Here is a 24,003-nt window from a genome sequence, read left to right on the forward strand (position 1 = left end):
CCCCATATAACCCCATATACCCCCATATAACCCCATATAACCCCATATAACCCCATATAACCCCATATAACCCATATCCCCCCCATATAACCCCATATACCCCATATAACCCCATATACCCCCATATAACCCATATAACCCCATATAACCCCATATAACCCCATATATCCCCCATATAACCCCATATAACCCCATATAACCCCATATAACCCCATATAACCCCATATCCCCCCATATAACCCCATATAACCCCATATAACCCCATATAACCCCATATACCCCCATATAACCCCATATAACCCCATATAACCCCATATAACCCCATATCCCCCCATATCCCCCCATATAACCCCATATACCCCCATATACCCCCATATAACCCCATATAACCCCATATAACCCCATATACCCCCATATAACCCCATATAACCCCATATAACCCCATATAACCCCATATAACCCCATATAACCCCATATAACCCCATATATCCCCATATAACCCCATATAACCCCATATAACCCCATATAACCCCATATAACCCCATATACCCCCATATAACCCCATATAACCCCATATCCCCCCATATCCCCCCATATATCCCCATATACCCCCATATAACCCCATATAACCCCATATAACCCCATATAACCCCATATAACCCCATATACCCCATATAACCCCATATAACCCCATATAACCCCATATACCCCCATATAACCCCATATAACCCCATATAACCCCATATAACCCCATATATCCCCCATTACCGAAGTCGACGCCCTCGGACACTTTTCCTCGCGCCACTGAGAGCAGCACAGCACCACGGCCGTTCTCACACGCCTGCGAGTGTGCAACGGGGGGGTGAGTGTGTAAAGGGAGTGTGTAATAACACGGCCAGTGTGTAAAGTGAGTGTGTGATATGAGTGTGTAACAATGGGAGTTTGTGATATGAGTGTGTAAAGGGAGTGTGTAACAATGGGAGTGTGTAACTGTGAGTGTGTGACATGAGTGTGTAAAGGGAGTGTGTAATAACACGGTGTGTGATATGAGTGTGTAAAGTGTGTATGTAACAAAGTGAGTGTGTAACAAAGTGAGTGTGTAACAAAGTGAGTGTGTAACAATGGGAGTGTGTAATGTGAGTGTGCAACAGGGAGCCAGTGTGTAAAGGGAGTGTGTAACAATGGGAGTGTGAAAAGTGAGCGTGTAAAGTGATTGTGTAATAACACAGCGAGTGTGTAAAGTGAGTGTGTAATAACACAGCGAGTGTGTAAAGTGAGTGTGTAAAGGGAGTGTGTAAAGGCATTGTGTAACAATGGGAGTGTGTAACAATGGGAGTGTGTAACTGTGAGTGTGTAATGTGAGTGTGTAAAGCGAGTGTGCAACGGGGGGGTGAGTGTGTAAAGGGAGTGTGTAATAACACGGCAAGTGTGTAAAGTGAGTGTGTAAAGGGAGTGTGTAACAATGGGAGTGTGTAACTGTGAGTGTGTAACAATGGGAGTGTGTAAAAAGAGTGTGATATGAGTGTGTAAAGGGAGTGTGTAATAACACAGCGAGTGTGTAACTGTGAGTGTGTAACAGTGAGTGTGTAAAGGGAGTGTGTAATAACATGGCGAGTGTGTAACTGAGTGTGTAACAGTGAGTGTGTAAAGGGAGTGTGTAATAACACGTTAAGTGTGTAACTGTGTGTGACATGAGTGTGTAAAGGGAGTGTGTAACAATGGAAGTGTGTAATGGGAGTGTGTGACAGTGAGTGTGTAAAGGGATGTGTAACAATGGGAGTGTGTAACTGTGAGTGTGTAACAAAGTGAGTGTGTGATATGAGTGTGTAACAATGGGAGTGTGTAACTGGGAGTGTGTAATGGGAGTGTGTAACTGTGAGTGTGTAAAGTGAGTGTGTAAAGGGAGTGTGTAACAGTGGGAGTGTGTAACAATGGGAGTGTGTGATATGAGTGTGTAAAGGGAGTGTGTAACAATGGGAGTGTGTAACTCTGAGTGTGTGATATGAGTGTGTAAAGTGAGTAACAATGGGAGTGTGTAACAAAGTGAGTGTGTAAAGTGAGTGTGTAAAGTGCGTAACAATGGGAGCGTGTAAGGGGAGTGTGTAACAATGGGAGTGTGTAACTGTGAGTGTGTAACAATGGGAGTGTGTAACAATGGGAGTGTGTAATGTGAGTGTGTAAAGTGAGTGTGTAACAACACAGCGAGTGTGTAAAGGGAGCGTGTAAGAAAGTGAGTGTGCAAAGTGTGTGTGATCTGAGTGTATAAAGTGAGTGACACACTCTCTTGGTGTTACACACTCATGTTACACACTCACTTTACACACTCACCTCCAGGTATTTCTCCATTGCCACACTGCTCTATAGGTATCACACAGACACACTGTCGGTGTTACACACTCACCTTACACACTCACTTTGCACACTCATTTTGCACACTCATGTTACACACACACTTTGCACACTCACTTTGCACACTCACGTTACACACTCACAGTTACACACTCCCATTGTTACACACTCACTTTGCACACTCACCTCCTGGTATTTCTCCAGTGCCACACTGCTCTATAGGTATCACACACACACACTGTTGGTGTTGCACACTCACTTTACACACTCACTTTACACACTCACGTTTTGCACACTCACCTCCTGGTACTTCTCCAGTGCCACATTGGTCTCTTGGTGTCACACACTCACTTTGCACACTCTCTTGGTGTTACACTCTCATGTTACACACTAGCGTTGCACACTCAATTTGCACACTCGTGTTTTGCACACTCACCTCCTGGTATTTCTCCAGGGCGACGCTGGTCTCTTGGTGTCACACACTCACTTTACACACTCACTTTACACACTCACTTTGCACACTCAGTGTTGGTGTTTTGCACACTCGCCTCCTGGTATTTCTCCAGTGCAACGCTGGTCTATAGGTGTCACACACACACACTGTTGGTGTTACACACTCAACTTTACACACTCACTTTGCACACTCACTTTACACACTCACTTTGCACAATCTCTTGGTGTTACACTCTCGGTGTTACACACTCAGTGTTGGTGTTACACACTCACTTTACACACTCGCTTTGCACACTCATGTTACACACTCATGTTACACACTCATTTGCACACACCCTTTGCACACTCACTTTACACACTCACATTACACACTCACGTTGCACACTCACTTTGCACACTCACCTCCTGGTATTTCTCCAGTGCCACATTGGTCTCTTGGTGTCACACACTCACTTTGCACACTCACTTTACACACTCACTTTACACACCCATGTTACACACTCACTTTGCACACTCTCTTGGTGTTACACACTCGGTGTTACACGCTCAGTCTTGGTGTCACACACTCACTTTACACACTCCCTTTGCACACTCAGTGTTGGTGTTTTACACACTCACCTCCTGGTATTTCTCCAGTGCGACGCTGGTCTCTTGGTGTTACACACTCACTTTGCACACTCACTTTACACACTCACTTTGCACACCCATGTTACGCACTCACATTGCACACTCTCTTGGTGTTACACACTCGGTGTTACACGCTCAGTCTTGGTGTCACACACTCACTTTGCACACTCATGTTACACACTCACTCTGCACACTCAGTGTTGGTGTTTTGCAAACTCACCTCCTGGTACTTCTCCAGTGCCACGCTGTTCTATTAGTGTCACACACTCACTTTGCACACTCTCTTGGTGTTACACACTCATGTTGCACACTCATGTTACACACTCACTTTGCACACTCACCTCCTGGTATTTCTCCATTGCCGCACTACTCTGCTCTATAGGTGTCACACACACACACACACACACACACAGACTGTTGGTGTTACACACTCATGTTACACACTCACTTTGCACACTCGCTTTACACACTCACTTTGCACACTCACCTCCTGGTACTTCTCCATTGCCACGCTGCTCTATAGGTGTCACACACACACACTGTCGGTGTTACATACTCAGTGTTGGTGTTACACACTCACTTTGCACACTCACTTTGCACACTCACTTTACACACTCATGTTGCACACTCATGTTTTGCACACTCACCTCCTGGTATTTCTCCACTGCGACGCTGGTCTCTTGGTGTCACACACACTCAGTGTTGGTGTTACACACTCACTTTGCACACTCACTTTGCACACTCACCTCCTGGTATTTCTCCAGTGCGACGCTGGTCTCAGCTCCGTCCGGCGTCTCAATGAAAATCAGTTTGTGGCGCTGCAGCGACTCCAGGAGACCCTGAAAGATGGGGTTATATGGGGTTATATGGGGTTATATGGGGTTATATGGGGTTATATGGGGTTATATGGGGTTATATGGGGGTATATGGGGTTATATGGGGTCATATGGGGTTATATGGGGGTTATATGGGGTTATATGGGGTTATATGGGGGTATATGGGGTTATATGGGGTTATATGGGGTTATATGGGGATATATGGGGTTATATGGGGTTACATGGGGTTATATGGGGTTATATGGGGGTATATGGGGGTATATGGGGTTATATGGGGTTATATGGGGTTATATGGGGTGATATGGGGTTACATGGGGTTATATGGGGTTATATGGGGTTATATGGGGTTATATGGGGTTATATGGGGTTATATGGGGTGATATGGGGTGATATGGGGTTATATGGGGTTATATGGGGTTATATGGGGTGATATGGGGGGATATGGGGTTATATGGGGTTATATGGGGTTATATGGGGTGATATGGGGGGATATGGGGTTATATGGGCGGATATGGGGGGATATGGGGTTATATGGGGTTATATGGGGTTATATGGGGGTATATGGGGTTATATGGGGTTATATGGGCGGATATGGGGGGATATGGGGTTATATGGGGTTATATGGGGTTATATGGGGTTATATGGGGTTATATGGGGTTATATGGGGTTATATGGGGTTATATGGGGGTATATGGGGTTATATGGGGTCATATGGGGTTATATGGGGGTTATATGGGGTTATATGGGGTTATATGGGGGTATATGGGGTTATATGGGGTTATATGGGGTTATATGGGGATATATGGGGTTATATGGGGTTACATGGGGTTATATGGGGTTATATGGGGGTATATGGGGGTATATGGGGTTATATGGGGTTATATGGGGTTATATGGGGTGATATGGGGTTACATGGGGTTATATGGGGTTATATGGGGTTATATGGGGTTATATGGGGTTATATGGGGTTATATGGGGTGATATGGGGTGATATGGGGTTATATGGGGTTATATGGGGTTATATGGGGTGATATGGGGGGATATGGGGTTATATGGGGTTATATGGGGTTATATGGGGTGATATGGGGGGATATGGGGTTATATGGGCGGATATGGGGGGATATGGGGTTATATGGGGTTATATGGGGTTATATGGGGGTATATGGGGTTATATGGGGTTATATGGGCGGATATGGGGGGATATGGGGTTATATGGGGTTATATGGGGTTATATGGGGGTTATATGGGGTTATATGGGGTTATATGGGGTTATATGGGGTTATATGGGGTTATATGGGGTTATATGGGGTGATATGGGGTTATATGGGGTTATATGGGGGTATATGGGGTTATATGGGGGTATATGGGGTTATATGGGGTTATATGGGGTTATATGGGGTTATATGGGGTTATATGGGTTATATGGGGTTATATGGGGTTATATGGGGTTATATGGGGGTATATGGGGTGATATGGGGTTATATGGGGTTATATGGGGTTATATGGGAGGGTTATATGGGGTTATATGGGGGGATATGGGGTTATATGGGGTTATATGGGGTTATATGGGGGGATATGGGGTTATATGGGGGTATATGGGGTTATATGGGGTTATATGGGGGTATATGGGGTTATATGGGGTTATATGGGGTTATAGGAGGGGATATGGAATTATATGGGGTTATATGGGGTTATATGGGATTATATGGGGTTATATGGGGTTATATGGGGGTATATGGGGTTATATGGGGTTATATGGGGTTATATGGGGTTATATGGGGTTATATGGGGTTATATGGGGTTATATGGGGTTATATGGGGTTATATGGGGGGTTATATGGGGGTATACGGGGTTATATGAGGTTATATGGGGTTATATGGGGTCATATGGGGTTATATGGGGTTATATGGGGTTATATGGGGTTATATGGGGGTATATGGGGTTATATGGGGATATATGGGGTTATATGGGGTTATATGGGGTGATATGGGGTATATGGGGTGATATGGGGTTATATGGGGGGATATGGGGTTATATGGGGTTATATGGGGTTATATGGGGTTATATGGGGTTATATGGGGTTATATGGGGGTATATGGGGTTATATGGGATATATGGGGTCATATGGGGTTATATGGGGTTATATGGGGGTTATATGGGGTTATATGGGGTTATATGGGGGGATATGGGGTTATATGGGGTTATATGGGGTTATATGGGGATATATGGGGTTATATGGGGTTATATGGGGTTATATGGGGGTATATGGGGTTATATGGGGTTATATGGGGTTATATGGGGTTATATGGGGTTATATGGGTGTATATGGGGTGATATGGGGTTATATGGGGTTATATGGGGTTATATGGGGTTATATGGGAGGGTTATATGGGGTTATATGGGGTTATATGGGGGTTATATGGGGTTATATGGGGTTATATGGGGTTATATGGGGTTATATGGGGGTATATGGGGTTATATGGGGTGATATGGGGTTATATGGGGTTATATGGGGTTATATGGGGGTATATGGGGTTATATGGGGTTATATGGGGTTATATGGGGTTATATGGGGTTATATGGGGTTATATGGGGTTATAGGGGGGGATATGGAATTATATGGGGTTATATGGGGTTATATGGGGTTATAGGGGGGTATATGGGGTTATATGGGGGTATATGGGGTTATATGGGGTTATATGGGGTTATATGGGGTTATATGGGGTTATATGGGGTTATATGGGGTTATATGGGGCAGATATAGGGGGATATGGGGTTATATGGGGTTATATGGGGTTATATGGGGTTATATGGGGTTATATGGGGGGTTATATGGGGGTATACGGGGTTATATGAGGTTATATGGGGTTATATGGGGTCATATGGGGTTATATGGGGTTATATGGGGTTATATGGGGCTATATGGGGGTATATGGGGTTATATGGGGATATATGGGGTTATATGGGGTTATATGGGGTGATATGGGGTATATGGGGTGATATGGGGTTATATGGGGGGATATGGGGTTATATGGGGTTATATGGGGTTATATGGGGTTATATGGGGTTATATGGGGTTATATGGGGGTATATGGGGTTATATGGGATATATGGGGTCATATGGGGTTATATGGGGTTATATGGGGGTTATATGGGGTTATATGGGGTTATATGGGGGGATATGGGGTTATATGGGGTTATATGGGGTTATATGGGGATATATGGGGTTATATGGGGTTATATGGGGTTATATGGGGGTATATGGGGTTATATGGGGTTATATGGGGTTATATGGGGTTATATGGGGTTATATGGGGTTATATGGGGGTATATGGGGTGATATGGGGTTATATGGGGTTATATGGGGTTATATGGGAGGGTTATATGGGGTTATATGGGGTTATATGGGGGTTATATGGGGTTATATGGGGTTATATGGGGTTATATGGGGTTATATGGGGGTATATGGGGTTATATGGGGTGATATGGGGTGATATGGGGTTATATGGGGTTATATGGGGGTATATGGGGTTATATGGGGTTATATGGGGTTATATGGGGTTATATGGGGTTATATGGGGTATATGGGGTATATGGGGTTATATGGGCTTATATGGGGTATATGGGGTTATATGGGGTTATATGGGGTTATATGGGGTTGTATGGGGTTGTATGGGGTTATATGGGGGTATATGGGGTTATATGGGGCTATATGGGGTTATATGGGGTTATATGGGGTTATATGGGGTTATATGGGGGTATATGGGGTTATATGGGGCTATATGGGGTTATATGGGGTTATATGGGGTTATATGGGGTTATATGGGGTTATATGGGGTTATATGGGGTTACATGGGGTTATATGGGGTTATATGGGGGTATATGGGGTTATATGGGGTTATATGGGGTTATATGGGGTTATATGGGGGTTATATGGGGTTATATGGGGTTATATGGGGTTATATGGGGTTATATGGGGTTATATGGGGTATATGGGGTGATATGGGGTGATATGGGGTCATATGGGGTGATATGGGGTGGATATGGGGTTATATGGGGTTATATGGGGTTATATGGGGTGATATGGGGTTATATGGGGTGATATGGGGTTATATGGGGTTATATGGGGTTATATGGGGGTATATGGGGTTATATGGGGTTATATGGGGTTATATGGGGTTATATGGGGTTATATTGGGTTATATGGGGGTTATATGGGGTTATATGGGGTTATATGGGGTTATATGGGGTTATATGGGGTTATATGGGGTATATGGGGTGATATGGGGTGATATGGGGTCATATGGGGTGATATGGGGTGGATATGGGGTTATATGGGGTTATATGGGGTTATATGGGGTTATATGGGGTTATATGGGGTTACATGGGGTTATATGGGGTTATATGGGGGTATATGGGGTTATATGGGGTTATATGGGGTTATATGGGGTTATATGGGGTTATATGGGGGTTATATGGGGTTATATGGGGTTATATGGGGTTATATGGGGTTATATGGGGTTATATGGGGTATATGGGGTGATATGGGGTGATATGGGGTCATATGGGGTGATATGGGGTGGATATGGGGTTATATGGGGTTATATGGGGTTATATGGGGTGATATGGGGTTATATGGGGTGATATGGGGTTATATGGGGTTATATGGGGTTATATGGGGGTATATGGGGTTATATGGGGTTATATGGGGTTATATGGGGTTATATGGGGTTATATGGGGGTTATATGGGGTTATATGGGGTTATATGGGGTTATATGGGGTTATATGGGGTTATATGGGGTTATATGGGGTATATGGGGTGATATGGGGTGATATGGGGTCATATGGGGTGATATGGGGTGGATATGGGGTTATATGGGGTTATATGGGGTTATATGGGGTGATATGGGGTTATATGGGGTGATATGGGGTTATATGGGGTTATATGGGGTTATATGGGGGTATATGGGGTGATATGGGGTGATATGGGGTTATATGGGGTTATATGGGGTTATATGGGGGTATATGGGGTTATATGGGGTTATATGGGGTTATATGGGGGTTATATGGGGTTATATGGGGTTATATGGGGGTATATGGGGTTATATGGGGTTATATGGGGTTATATGGGGTTATATGGGGTTATATGGGGTTATATGGGGTTATATGGGGTTATATGGGGTTATATGGGGGGATATGGGGTTATATGGGGTTATATGGGGGTATATGGGGTTATATGGGGTTATATGGGGTTATATGGGGTTATATGGGGGTATATAGGGTTATATGGGGTTATATGGGGGGTTATATGGGGTTATATGCGGTTATGGGGTCATATGGGGTGATATGGGGTGATATGGGGTGATATGGGGTGATTTGGGGTTATATGGGGGGCAGATATAGGGTGATATGGGGTGATATGGAGCTATGGGGTGTTATGGGGTGATATGGGGTTATGGGGGCAGATATAGGGTGATATGGGGTGGATATGGGGTCATATGGGGTGATATGGGGGGCAGATATAGGGTGATATGGGGTGGATATGGGGTGATATGGGGTTATATGGGGTTATATATGGGTCTATATGGGGCCATTAGTGACTATATGGGTGTATACGGGTCTATATGGGTCTATATGGGTCTATATGGGGCTATATGGGGCTGTACATGGCTCTATGGGTCTATATGAGGCTCTATGGGTCTATATGTGGATATTTGGGGCTATATGGGTCTACATGGGGCTATATGTGTGGCTATACGGGGCCATATGGGTCTATATGGGTCTATATATGGGTCTATATGGGGCTATATATGGATCCATATGGGTCTATATAGGTCTACATGGGTCTACATGGGGCTATATGGGTCTATATATGGATCTATATAGGTCTACATGGGGCTATATGGGTCTATATATGGATCTATATAGGTCTACATGGGGCTATATGGGTCTATATGGGGCCATATGGGTCTACCTGGGTCTATATGGATCTATATATGGGTCTATATGTGGCTATATGGGTCCATATGGGTCTATATGTGGCTATATGGGTCCATATAGGTCAATATATGGGTCAATAAGGGGCTATATGGGTCTGTATGGATCTATATATGGGGCTCTATGGGTCCATATGTGGCTATTTGGGGCTATATATGGGTCTCTATGGGTCTCTATGTGTCTCTATGGGGTGCAGTACCGGTGTTTACCACTAGGGGGCGCTCTGACCTGCTCGTACCAGCTGGCCACGCAGGCCTCCATGTAGGTCTATATGGGGCTCTATGGGTCTATATGGGTCTATATATGGGTCTATATGGGTCTATATAGGTCTACATGGGTCTATATGGGGCTATATGGGTCTATATGGGTCTATACAGGGCTATATGGGGCTCTATGGGTCTACATGTGGCTATTTGGGGCTATATATGGGTCTACATGGGTCTATATGGGTCTACATGGGTCTATATGTGGCTATATGTGGCTATATGGTTCTAAATGGGTCTATATATGGGTCTATATGGGTATATATGGGTCTATATATGGATCTATATGGGTCTATATGTGGCTATACGAGGCTATATGGGTCTATATGGGTCTACATGGGTCTATATGGGTCTATATAGGTCTATATGGGTCCATATAGGTCTATATATGGGTCAATATGGGGCTATATGGGTCTCTATGGATCCATATATGGGGCTCTATGGGTCTATATGTGGCTATACGGGGCTGTATGTGGCTCTATGGGTCTCTATGGGTCCCTATGGGTCTCTATGGGTCCCTATGGGTCTCTATGGGGTGCAGTACCGGTGTTTGCCCACTAGGGGGCGCTCTGACCTGCTCGTACCAGCTGGCCACGCAGGCCTCCATGTAGGTCTATATGGGTCTATATAGGTCTACATGTGTCTATATGGGGCTATATGGGTCTATATATGGGTCTATATGGGTCTGTATGGGGCTATATGCGGCTATACGGGTCCATATGGATCTATATATGGGTCAATATGGGGCTATATTGGTCTATATGGGTCTATATGGATCTACATGGGTCTATATGGGTCTACATGAGGCTATATATGGGTCTACATGGGGCTATATGGGTCTATATGGGTCTATATATGGGTCTATATAGGTCTACATGGGTCTCTATGGGTCTCTATGGGTCCCTATGGGTCTCTATGGGTCCCGATGGGTCTCTATGGGGTGCAGTACCGCTGTTTGCCCACTGGGGGCGCTCTGACCTGCTCGTACCAGCTGGCCACGCAGGCCTCCATGTAGGTCTATATGGGTCTATATGGGTCCCTATGGGTCTCTATGGGTCTCTATGGGTCCCTATGGGTCTCTATGGGTCTCTATGGGTCCCTATGGGTCTCTATGGGTCCCTATGGGTCCCTATGGGTCTCTATGGGTCCCAATGGGTCTCTATGGGTCCCTATGGGTCTCTATGGGGTGCAGTACCGCTGTTTGCCCACTAGGGGGCGCTCTGACCTGCTCGTACCAGCTGGCCACGCAGGCCTCCATGTAGGTCTATATGGGTCTCTATGGGTCTATACAGGTCTATATATGGGTCTATATGGCTCTATATGGGTCTATATGGGTCTCTATATGGGTTTCTGTGGGTCTATATATGGGTCTATATGGGGCCATATGGATCTACATGGGTCTATATGGGTCTGTATGGGGCTATATGTGGCTGAATGTGGCTCTATGGGTCTATATGTGGCTATATGGGGCTATATATGGGTCTACATGGGGCTATATGGGTCTACATGGGGCTATATGGGGCTCTATGGGTCTATATGTGGCTATATGGGGCTATATATGGGTCTGTATGGGGCTATATGGATCTATATGTGGGTCTATATGGGTCTATATGGGTCTACATGGGTCTATATATAGGTCAATATGGGGCTATATGGGTCCATATGGGTCTATATATGGGTCAATATGGGGTTAAATGGGTCTCTATGGGTCTATACGGGGCTATATGGGTCTCTATGGGTCTATATATGGGTCTATATATGGGTCCCTATGGGTCCCTATGGGTCTCTATGGGGTGCAGTACCGGTGTTTACCACCAGGGGGCGCTCTGACCTGCTCGTACCAGCTGGCCACGCAGGCCTCCATGTAGGTCTATATGGGTCTATATGGGTCTACATGGGTCTATATAGGTCTGTATTGATCTATATATGGGTCTCTATGGGTCTATATACGGGGCTATATGGGTCTACATGGGGCTAATAAAGGTCTATATAGGTCTACATGGGTCTACCTGGGTCTATATGGGTCTGTATGGGGCTATATGTGTCTCTATGGGTCCATATGGGTCTATATATGGATCAATATGGGTCTATATGGGTCTATATGTGGCTCTATGGGTCTATATGTGGCTATTTGGGTCTACATATGGGGCTATATAGGTCTACATGGGTCTATATGGGTCTATATGGGGCTCTATGGGTCTATACGGGTATATATGGGTCCCTATGGGTCCCTATGGGTCTCTATGGGGTGCAGTACCGGTGTTTACCACCAGGGGGCGCTCTGACCTGCTCGTACCAGCTGGCCACGCAGGCCTCCATGTAGGTCTATATGGGTCCCTATGGGTCTATACAGGTCCATATGGGTCTATATATGGGTCTATATATGGGTCTACCTGGGTCTATATGGGTCTGTATGGGTCTATTTGGGGCTATACATGGGTCTATATAGTTCTACATGGGTCTATATGGGGCTATATAGGGCTATACAGGGCTATATGGGGCTATACAGGGCTATATGGGGTTGTATGTGGCTCTATGGGTCTATATGTGGCTCTGTGGGGCTATATGTGGGTCTACATGGGTCTATATGGGTCTATATATGGGTCTATATGGGTCTATATGTGGTTCTATTGGTCTATATGTGGCTCTATGGGTCTATATGTGGCTATTTTGGTCTATATATGGGTCTACATGGGTCTATATGGGGCTATATGGGGCTATATGGGTCTATATGTGGCTATATGTGGCTATATGTGGCTATATGGTTCTACATGGGTCTATATATGGGTCTATATGGGTATATATGGGTCTATATATGGATCTATATGGGTCTATATGTGGCTATATGGGGCTATATAGGTCTATATGGGTCTATATGGGGCTATATGGGTCTATATATGGGTCAATATGGGACTATATGGGTCTATATGTGGCTATACGGGTCTCTATGGGTCTATATGGGTCTCTATGGGTCCCTATGGGTCTCTATGGGGTGCAGTACCGCTGTTTACCACTAGGGGGCGCTCTGACCTGCTCGTACCAGCTGGCCACGCAGGCCTCCATGTAGGTCTATATGGGTCCCTATGGGTCTATACAGGTCCATATGGGTCTATATATGGGTCTATATATGGGTCTACCTGGGTCTATATGGGTCTGTATGGGTCTATTTGGGGCTATACATGGGTCTATATAGTTCTACATGGGTCTATATGGGGCTATATAGGGCTATACAGGGCTATATGGGGCTATACAGGGCTATATGGGGTTGTATGTGGCTCTATGGGTCTATATGTGGCTCTGTGGGGCTATATGTGGGTCTACATGGGTCTATATGGGTCTATATATGGGTCTATATGGGTCTATATGTGGTTCTATTGGTCTATATGTGGCTCTATGGGTCTATATGTGGCTATTTGGGTCTATATATGGGTCTACATGGGTCTATATGGGTCTCTATGGGGCTATATGGGTCTATATGTGGCTATATGTGGCTATATGGGTCTATATATGGGTCTATATGGGGCTATATATGGGTCTACATGGGGCTATATATGGGTCAATATGGGGCTAAATGGGTCTATTTGGGGCTATAGATGGATCTATATGGATCTACATGGGTCTATATGGGTCTACATGGGGCTATATATGGGTCTACATGGGGCTATATATGGGTCTACATGGGGCTATATGGGTCTCTATGGGTCCCTATGGGTCTCTATGGGGTGCAGTACCGGTGTTTACCACCAGGGGGCGCTCTGACCTGCTCGTACCAGCTGGCCACGCAGGCCTCCATGTAGGTCTATATGGAGCTATATGGGTCTATATGGGTCTATATAGGTCTATATGGGTCTCTATGGGTCTATATAGGTCTACATGGGTCTATATGGGGCTATATGGGTCTATATGGGTCTATACATGGCTATATGGAGCTCTATGGGTCTATATGTGGCTATTTGGGTCTATATATGGGTCTACATGGGTCTATATGGGTCTATATGGGGCTATATGGGTCTATATGTGGCTATATGTGGCTATATGGTTCTACATGGGTCTATATATGGATCTATATGGGTCTATATGTGGCTATATGGGGCTATATAGGTCTATATGTGGCTATACGGGGCTATATGGGTCTATATATGGGTCAATATGGGTCTCTATGGGTCTACATGGGTCTATATGGGTCTGTATGGGGCTATATATGGAGCTATATGGGGCTATATATGGGTCCCTATGGGTCTCTATGGGGTGCAGTACCGGTGTTTGCCCACTAGGGGGCGCTCTGACCTGCTCGTACCAGCTGGCCACGCAGGCCTCCATGTAGGTCTATATGGGGCTATATGGGTCTCTATGGGGCTATATGGGTCTATACGGGGCTATATGGGGCTCTATGGGTCTATATATGGGGCGATATGGGTCTCTATGGGTCTATATAGGTCTATATATGGGTCTATATGTGGCTCTATGGGTCTATATGTGGCTATTTGGGGCTACATATGGGTCTATATGGGTCTATATATGGGTCCATATGGGGCTATATAGGTCTACATGGGTCTATATGGGGCTCTATGGGTCTACATGGGTCTATATGGGGCTATATGGGTCTATATGGGTCTATATGGGTCTATATGGGTCTATATGGGTCTACATGGGTCTATATGGGGCTATATGGGTCTATATGGGTCTATATGGGTCTCTATGGGTCCCTATGGGTCCCTATGTGTCTCTATGGGGTGCAGTACCGCTGTTTACCACTAGGGGGCGCTCTGACCTGCTCGTACCAGCTGGCCACGCAGGCCTCCATGTAGGTCTATATGGGTCTATATGGGTCTATATGGGTCTACATGGGTCTATATGGGTCTATATGTGGCTATATGGGTCTATATGGGGCTATACGGGTCTATATATGGGTCAATATGGGGTTAAATGGGTCTCTATGGGTCTATACGGGGCTATATGGGTCTCTATGGGTCTATATATGGGTCTCTATGGGTCCCTATGTGTCTCTATGGGGTGCAGTACCGGTGTTTATCACCAGGGGGCGCTCTGACCTGCTCGTACCAGCTGGCCACGCAGGCCTCCATGTAGGTCTCTATGGGTCTCTATGGGTCTATATGGGTCTATATAGGTCTACATGGGTCTATATGGGGCTCTATGGGTCTATTTGGGGCTATACATGGGTCTATATAATTCTACATGGGGTTATATGGGGCTATATGGGGCTACATGGGTCTATATGGGTCTACATGGGTCTATATGGGTCTGTATGGGTCTATTTGGGGCTATACATGGGTCTATATAGTTCTACATGGGGTTATATGGGGCTATATGGGGCTACATGGGTCTATATGGGTCTGTATGGTGCTATATGTGGCTCTATGGGTCCATATGGGTCTATATATGGGTCTCTATGGGTCTATATACAGGGCTATATGGGTATATAGACCCATATAGACCCATGGGGTGCAGTACCGGTGTTTACCACCAGGGGGCGCTCTGACCTGCTCGTACCAGCTGGCCACGCAGGCCTCCATGTAGGTCTATATGGGTCTCTATGGGTCCCTATGGGTCTCTATGGGTCCCTATGGGTCTCTATGGGTCCCTATGGGTCTCTATGGGTCCCTATGGGTCTCTATGGGGTGCAGTACCGGTGTTTACCACCAGGGGGCGCTCTGACCTGCTCGTACCAGCTGGCCACGCAGGCCTCCATGTAGGTCTATATGGGTCTATATGGGTCCATATATGGGTCTATATATGGGTCTAAATATGGGTCTACCTGGGTCTATATGGGTCTGTATGGGTCTATTTGGGGCTATACATGGGTCTATATAGTTCTACATGGATCTATATGGGTCTATGTGGGTCTATATGGGGCTATACAGGGCTATATGGGGTTGTATGTGGCTCTATGGGTCTATATATGGGTCTATATGGGCCTATATGGGTCTACATGGGTCTATATATGGGTCTATATAGGTCTACATGTGTCTATACGGGTCTATATATGGGTCTATACAGGTCTATATAGGTCTACATGGGTCTATATGGGTCTACATGGGTCTATATGGGTCTATATGGATCTACATGGGTCTATATGTGGCTATACGAGGCTATATGGGTCTATATGGGTCTACATGGGTCTATATGGGTCTACATGGGTCTATATGGGTCTATATGGATCTACATGGGTCTATATGTGGCTATACGAGGCTATATGGGTCTATATATGGGGCTATATGGGTCTCTATGGGTCTATATACAGGGCTATATGGGTATATAGACCCATATAGACCCATGGGGTGCAGTACCGGTGTTTACCACCAGGGGGCGCTCTGACCTGCTCGTACCAGCTGGCCACGCAGGCCTCCATGTAGGTCTATATGGGTCTCTATGGGTCCCTATGGGTCTCTATGGGTCTCTATGGGGCTATATGGGTCAATATGGGTCTCTATGGGTCCCTATGGGTCCCTATGGGTCTCTATGGGTCCCTATGGGTCTCTATGGGGTGCAGTACCGCTGTTTACCACCAGGGGGCGCTCTGACCTGCTCGTACCAGCTGGCCACGCAGGCCTCCATGTAGGTCTATATGGGTCTATATATGGGTCTATATGGGTCTATATATGGGTCTATATGGGTCTATATATGGGTCTACATGGGTCTATATGGATCTACATGGGTCTATATGGGGCTATATATGGGTCTATATGGGTCTATATGGGGCTATATATGGGTCTATATGGGTCTATATGTGGCTATATGGGTCTACATGGGTCTATATATGGGTCTATATGGGTCCCTATGGGTCTGTATGGGTCTATATGGGGCTATATGCGTCTATATGGGGCTATATGTGGGTCTATATGGGTCTGCATGGGTCTATATGGGTCTATATAGGTCCTATATAGGTCTATATATGGGTCTATATGTGGCTATTTGGGTCTACATATGGGGCTATATAGGTCTACATGAGTCTATATGGGGCTCTATGGGTCTATATGGGTCCCTATGGGTCTATATGGGTCCCTATGGGTCTGTATGGGTCCATATGGGTCTCTATGGGTCCCTATGGGTCTCTATGGGTCCCTATGGGTCTCTATGGGGTGCAGTACCGGTGTTTACCACCAGGGGGCGCTCTGACCTGCTCGTACCAGCTGGCCACGCAGGCCTCCATGTAGGTGTAGCTGGTGAAGAAGGCGACCACCCCGTCGGGAACCACCGAGCAGAGCTCGAGTAACAGCTGGCCACAGTTCCGCGTCACCGCTGCAACAGCGCCACCATCAGGCACGGTCCTCCAAACCATAGATATGGTCCTCCAAACCATAGATATGGTCCTCCAACTCATAACTAAAGTCCTCCAACCCATAGATATGGTCCTCCAACCCATAGATATGGTCCTCCAGACCATAGATACAGTCCTCCAGACCATAGATGTGGTCCTCCAGACCATAGATATGGTCCTCCAAACCACAACTGAGGTCCTCCAACCCATAGATATGGTCCTCCAGACCATAGATATGGTCCTCCAAACCATAGATACAGTCCTCCAAACCATAGATATGGTCCTCCAGACCATAACTACAGTCCTCCAGACCATAAATGTGGTCCTCCAAACCATAGATATGGTCCTCCAACCCATAGATATGGTCCTCCAACCCATAGATAAGGTCCTCCAACCCATAGATATGGTCCTCCAACCCATAGATATGGTCCTCCAGACCATAGATATGGTCCTCCAACCCACTGACCCAGTCCTCCAACCCATAGATATGGTCCCCCAACCCATAGATGTGGTCCTCCAAACCATAGACATGGTCCTCCAACCCATAGATATGGTCCTCCAACCCACAACTACAGTCCTCAAGACCATAGACAAGGTCCTCCAACCCATAACTAAAGTCCTCCACCCATAGATATGGTCCTCCAGACCATAGACAAGGTCCTCCAACCCATAGATGTGGTCCTCCAACCCATAGATACAGTCCTCCAAACCAGAGATGTGGTCCTCCAACCCATAGATATGGTCCTCCAAACCATAGATATGGTCCTCCAAACCATAGATATGGTCCTCCAAACCATAGATACGGTCCTCCAGACCATAGATGTGGTCCTCCAAACCATAGATACGGTCCTCCAACCCAGAGCTAAGGTCCTCCAACCCATAGATATGGTCCTCCAACCCATAGATGTGGTCCTCCAGACCATAGATATGGTCCTCCAACGCATAACTGAGGTCCTCCAACCCATAGATATGGTCCTCCAACCCATAGATGTGGTCCTCCAAACCATAGACATGGTCCTCCAACCCACAACTACAGTCCTCCAACCCATAGATGTGGTCCTCCAACCCATAGATGTGGTCCTCCAACCCATAGATACGGTCCTCCAACCCATAGATATGGTCCTCCAGACCACAACTACAGTCCTCCAACCCATAGATATGGTCCTCCAGACCATAGATACGGTCCTCCAAACCATAGATATGGTCCTCCAACCCATAGATATGGTCCTCCAACCTACAACTACAGTCCTCCAACCCATAGATGTGGTCCTCCAAACCATAGATATGGTCCTCCAACCCATAGATATGGTCCTCCAGACCATAGATATGGTCCTCCAAAGCATAGATACGGTCCTCCAAACCATAGATATGGTCCTCCAAACCATAACTAAAGTCCTCCAGACCATAGATAAGGTCCTCCAACCCATAGATGTGGTCCTCCAACCCATAGATGTGGTCCTCCAAACAATAGATGTGGTCCTCCAGACCATAGATATGGTCCTCCAAACCATAGATATGGTCCTCCAACCCATAGATATGGTCCTCCAAACCATAGATACGGTCCTCCAAACCATAGATATGGTCCTCCAGACCACAGATACGGTCCTCCAAACCATAAATGTGGTCCTCCAACCCATAGATACAGTCCTCCAGACCACAGATACGGTCCTCCAAACCATAAATGTGGTCCTCCAAACCATAGATATGTTCCTCCAAACCATAGATATGGTCCTCCAACCCATAGATATGTTCCTCCAAACCATAGATATGGTCCTCCAAACCATAGATGTGGTCCTCCAAACCATAGATATGGTCCTCCAAACCACAACTAAAGTCCTCCAAACTATAGACATGGTCCTCCAACCCATAGATATGGTCCTCCAACCCATAGATACGGTCCTCCAGACCATAGATATGGTCCTCCAAACCATAGATAAGGTCCTCCAACCCATAGATATGGTCCTCCAAAGCATAGATGTGGTCCTCCAGACCATAGATATGGTCCTCCAACCCATAGATATGGTCCTCCAGACCATAGATGTGGTCCTCCAGACCATAGATATGGTCCTCCAACCCATAGATATGGTCCTCCAGACCATTGATGTGGTCCTCCAAACCATAGATATGGTCCTCCAACCCACAACTACAGTCCTCCAGACAATAGACATGGTCCTCCAAACCATAGATGTGGTCCTCCAACCCATAGATATGGTCCTCCAGACCATAGATACGGTCCTCCAAACCATAGATACGGTCCTCCAGACCATAGATACAGTCCTCCAACCCATAGATATGGTCCTCCAAACCATAGATATGGTCCTCCAACCCATAGATACGGTCCTCCAACCCATAGATATGGTCCTCCAGACCATAGATACGGTCCTCCAAACCATAGATACGGTCCTCCAACCCATAGATATGGTCCTCCAGACCATAGACAAGGTCCTCCAACCCACTGACCCAGTCCTCCAACCCATAGATGTGGTCCTCCAACCCATAGATACGGTCCTCCAACCCATAGATATGGTCCTCCAACCCACAACTACAGTCCTCCAACCCATAGATGTGGTCCTCCAACCCATAGATATGGTCCTCCAACCCACAACTACAGTCTTCCAGACCATAGACATGGTCCTCCAAACCATAGATGTGGTCCTCCAGACCACAGATATGGTCCTCCAACCCATAGATAAGGTCCTCCAACCCATAGATATGGTCCTCCAAACCATAGATATGGTCCTCCAAACCATAGATACGGTCCTCCAGACCATAGATGTGGTCCTCCAAACCATAGATACGGTCCTCCAACCCAGAGCTAAGGTCCTCCAACCCATAGATATGGTCCTCCAACCCATAGATGTGGTCCTCCAGACCATAGATATGGTCCTCCAACGCATAACTGAGGTCCTCCAACCCATAGATATGGTCCTCCAACCCATAGATGTGGTCCTCCAAACCATAGACATGGTCCTCCAACCCACAACTACAGTCCTCCAACCCATAGATGTGGTCCTCCAACCCATAGATGTGGTCCTCCAACCCATAGATACGGTCCTCCAACCCATAGATATGGTCCTCCAGACCACAACTACAGTCCTCCAACCCATAGATATGGTCCTCCAGACCATAGATACGGTCCTCCAAACCATAGATATGGTCCTCCAACCCATAGATATGGTCCTCCAACCTACAACTACAGTCCTCCAACCCATAGATGTGGTCCTCCAAACCATAGATATGGTCCTCCAACCCATAGATATGGTCCTCCAGACCATAGATATGGTCCTCCAAAGCATAGATACGGTCCTCCAAACCATAGATATGGTCCTCCAAACCATAACTAAAGTCCTCCAGACCATAGATAAGGTCCTCCAACCCATAGATGTGGTCCTCCAACCCATAGATGTGGTCCTCCAAACAATAGATGTGGTCCTCCAGACCATAGATATGGTCCTCCAAACCATAGATATGGTCCTCCAACCCATAGATATGGTCCTCCAAACCATAGATACGGTCCTCCAAACCATAGATATGGTCCTCCAGACCACAGATACGGTCCTCCAAACCATAAATGTGGTCCTCCAACCCATAGATACAGTCCTCCAGACCACAGATACGGTCCTCCAAACCATAAATGTGGTCCTCCAAACCATAGATATGTTCCTCCAAACCATAGATATGGTCCTCCAACCCATAGATATGTTCCTCCAAACCATAGATATGGTCCTCCAAACCATAGATGTGGTCCTCCAAACCATAGATATGGTCCTCCAAACCACAACTAAAGTCCTCCAAACTATAGACATGGTCCTCCAACCCATAGATATGGTCCTCCAACCCATAGATACGGTCCTCCAGACCATAGATATGGTCCTCCAAACCATAGATAAGGTCCTCCAACCCATAGATATGGTCCTCCAAAGCATAGATGTGGTCCTCCAGACCATAGATATGGTCCTCCAACCCATAGATATGGTCCTCCAGACCATAGATGTGGTCCTCCAGACCATAGATATGGTCCTCCAACCCATAGATATGGTCCTCCAGACCATTGATGTGGTCCTCCAAACCATAGATATGGTCCTCCAACCCACAACTACAGTCCTCCAGACAATAGACATGGTCCTCCAAACCATAGATGTGGTCCTCCAACCCATAGATATGGTCCTCCAGACCATAGATACGGTCCTCCAAACCATAGATACGGTCCTCCAGACCATACATACAGTCCTCCAACCCATAGATATGGTCCTCCAGACCATAGACAAGGTCCTCCAACCCACAACTGAGGTCCTCCAACCCATAGATGTGGTCCTCCAAACCATAAATGTGGTCCTCCAACCCATAACTAAAGTCCTCCAGACCATAGATATGGTCCTCCAGACCATTGATGTGGTCCTCCAAACCATAGATATGGTCCTCCAGACCATAGATATGGTCCTCCAAACCACAACTAAAGTCCTCCAGACCATAAATGTGGTCCTCCAAACCATAGATATGGTCCTCCAAACCATAGACACGGTCTTCCAACCCACAACTACAGTCCTCCAACCCATAGATATGGTCCTCCAGACTATAGATATGGTCCTCCAGACCATAGATATGGTCCTCCAAACCATAGATATGGTCCTCCAGACCATAGATATGGTCCTCCAACCCATAGATATGGTCCTCCAGACCATAGATATGGTCCTCCAAACCATAACTACAGTCCTCCAGACCATAAATGTGGTCCTCCAACCCATAGATATGGTCCTCCAGACCATAGATACAGTCCTCCAAACCATAGATATGGTCCTCCAAACCACAACTAAAGTCCTCCAAACCTTAGATATGGTCCTCCAACCCATAGACAAGGTCCTCCAGACCATAGATGTGGTCCTCCAACCCATAGATACGGTCCTCCAAACCATAGATATGATCCTCCAGACCATAGATGTGGTCCTCCAACCCATAGATATGGTCCTCCAACCCATAGATATGGTCCTCCAAACCATAAATGTGGTCCTCCAACCCATAGATATGGTCCTCCAACCCACAACTGAGGTCCTCCAGACCATAGATATGGTCCTCCAAACCATAGATGTGGTCCTCCAAACCATAGATACGGTCCTCCAAACCATAGATATGGTCCTCCAACTCATAACTAAAGTCCTCCAACCCATAGATATGGTCCTCCAAACTATAGATATGGTCCTCCAAACCATAGATGTGGTCCTCCAAACCATAGATATGGTCCTCCAAACCATAACTAAGGTCCTCCAGACCAAAGATATGGTCCTCCAAACCATAGATATGGTCCTCCAAACCATAAATGTGGTCCTCCAGACCATAGATGTGGTCCTCCAAACCATAGATGTGGTCTTCCAACCCACAACTACAGTCCTCCAACCCATAGATGTGGTTCTCCAGTCCATAGATATGGTCCTCCAAACCATAGATATGGTCCTCCAACCCATAACTAAAGTCCTCCAGACCATAGATATGGTCCTCCAAACCATAGATATGGTCCTCCAACCCATAGATATGGTCCTCCAGACCATAGATATGGTCCTCCAACCCACAACTAAAGTCCTCCAACCCATAGATGTGGTCCTCCAACCCCATACATGGTCCTCCAAACCACAACTAAAGTCCTCCAGACCATAGACAAGGTCCTCCAACCCACTGACCCAGTCCTCCAACCCATAGATGTGGTCCTCCAAACCATAAATGTGGTCCTCCAACCCATAACTAAAGTCCTCCAGACCATAGATAAGGTCCTCCAACCCATAGATATGGTCCTCCAAACCATAGATGTGGTCCTCCAAACCATAGATATGGTCCTCCAGACCATAGATACGGTCCTCCAACCCACTGACCCAGTCCTCCAACCCACTGACCCAGTCCTCCAACCCATAGATAAGGTCCTCCAACCCATAGATATGGTCCTCCAAACCAGAGATGTGGTCCTCCAAACCATAGATATGGTCCTCCAACCCATAGATATGGTCCTCCAGACCATTGATGTGGTCCTCCAACCCATAGATGTGGTCCTCCAAACCATAGATGTGGTCCTGCAAACCATAGATGTGGTCCTCCAACCCATAGATATGGTCCTCTAACCCATAGATGTGGTCCTCCAACCCACAGCCATGGTCCTCCAGACCACAGACAAGGTCCTCCAACCCATAGATATGGTCCTCCAGACCACAACT

At 46.3% G+C, this 24,003-nt stretch overlaps 1 protein-coding gene across 1 annotated transcript in view; it reads right to left on the reverse strand.

Moving 5' to 3' along the window:
• The window catches only part of LOC107307798 (general transcription and DNA repair factor IIH helicase subunit XPD-like), an 89,067-nt gene that overhangs the window by 59,367 nt on the left and 5,697 nt on the right, over positions 1-24,003 (reverse strand). Inside the window, exons 2-4 of the mRNA XM_085535332.1 lie at positions 17,666-17,787; positions 4,176-4,268; positions 769-841 (exon numbers count right to left, since the gene is read on the reverse strand). Coding sequence (XP_085391458.1) covers positions 769-841; positions 4,176-4,268; positions 17,666-17,698 — 199 coding nt within the window. The 5' untranslated portion in view covers positions 17,699-17,787. The remainder of the gene's footprint in view (positions 1-768; positions 842-4,175; positions 4,269-17,665; positions 17,788-24,003) is intronic.

This window comes from Coturnix japonica, unplaced genomic scaffold (genome assembly GCF_054131305.1).
Source record: "Coturnix japonica strain WE unplaced genomic scaffold, WE-NBRP24 Scf118, whole genome shotgun sequence".
In the NCBI taxonomy this organism is placed as follows: domain Eukaryota; kingdom Metazoa; phylum Chordata; class Aves; order Galliformes; family Phasianidae; genus Coturnix; species Coturnix japonica.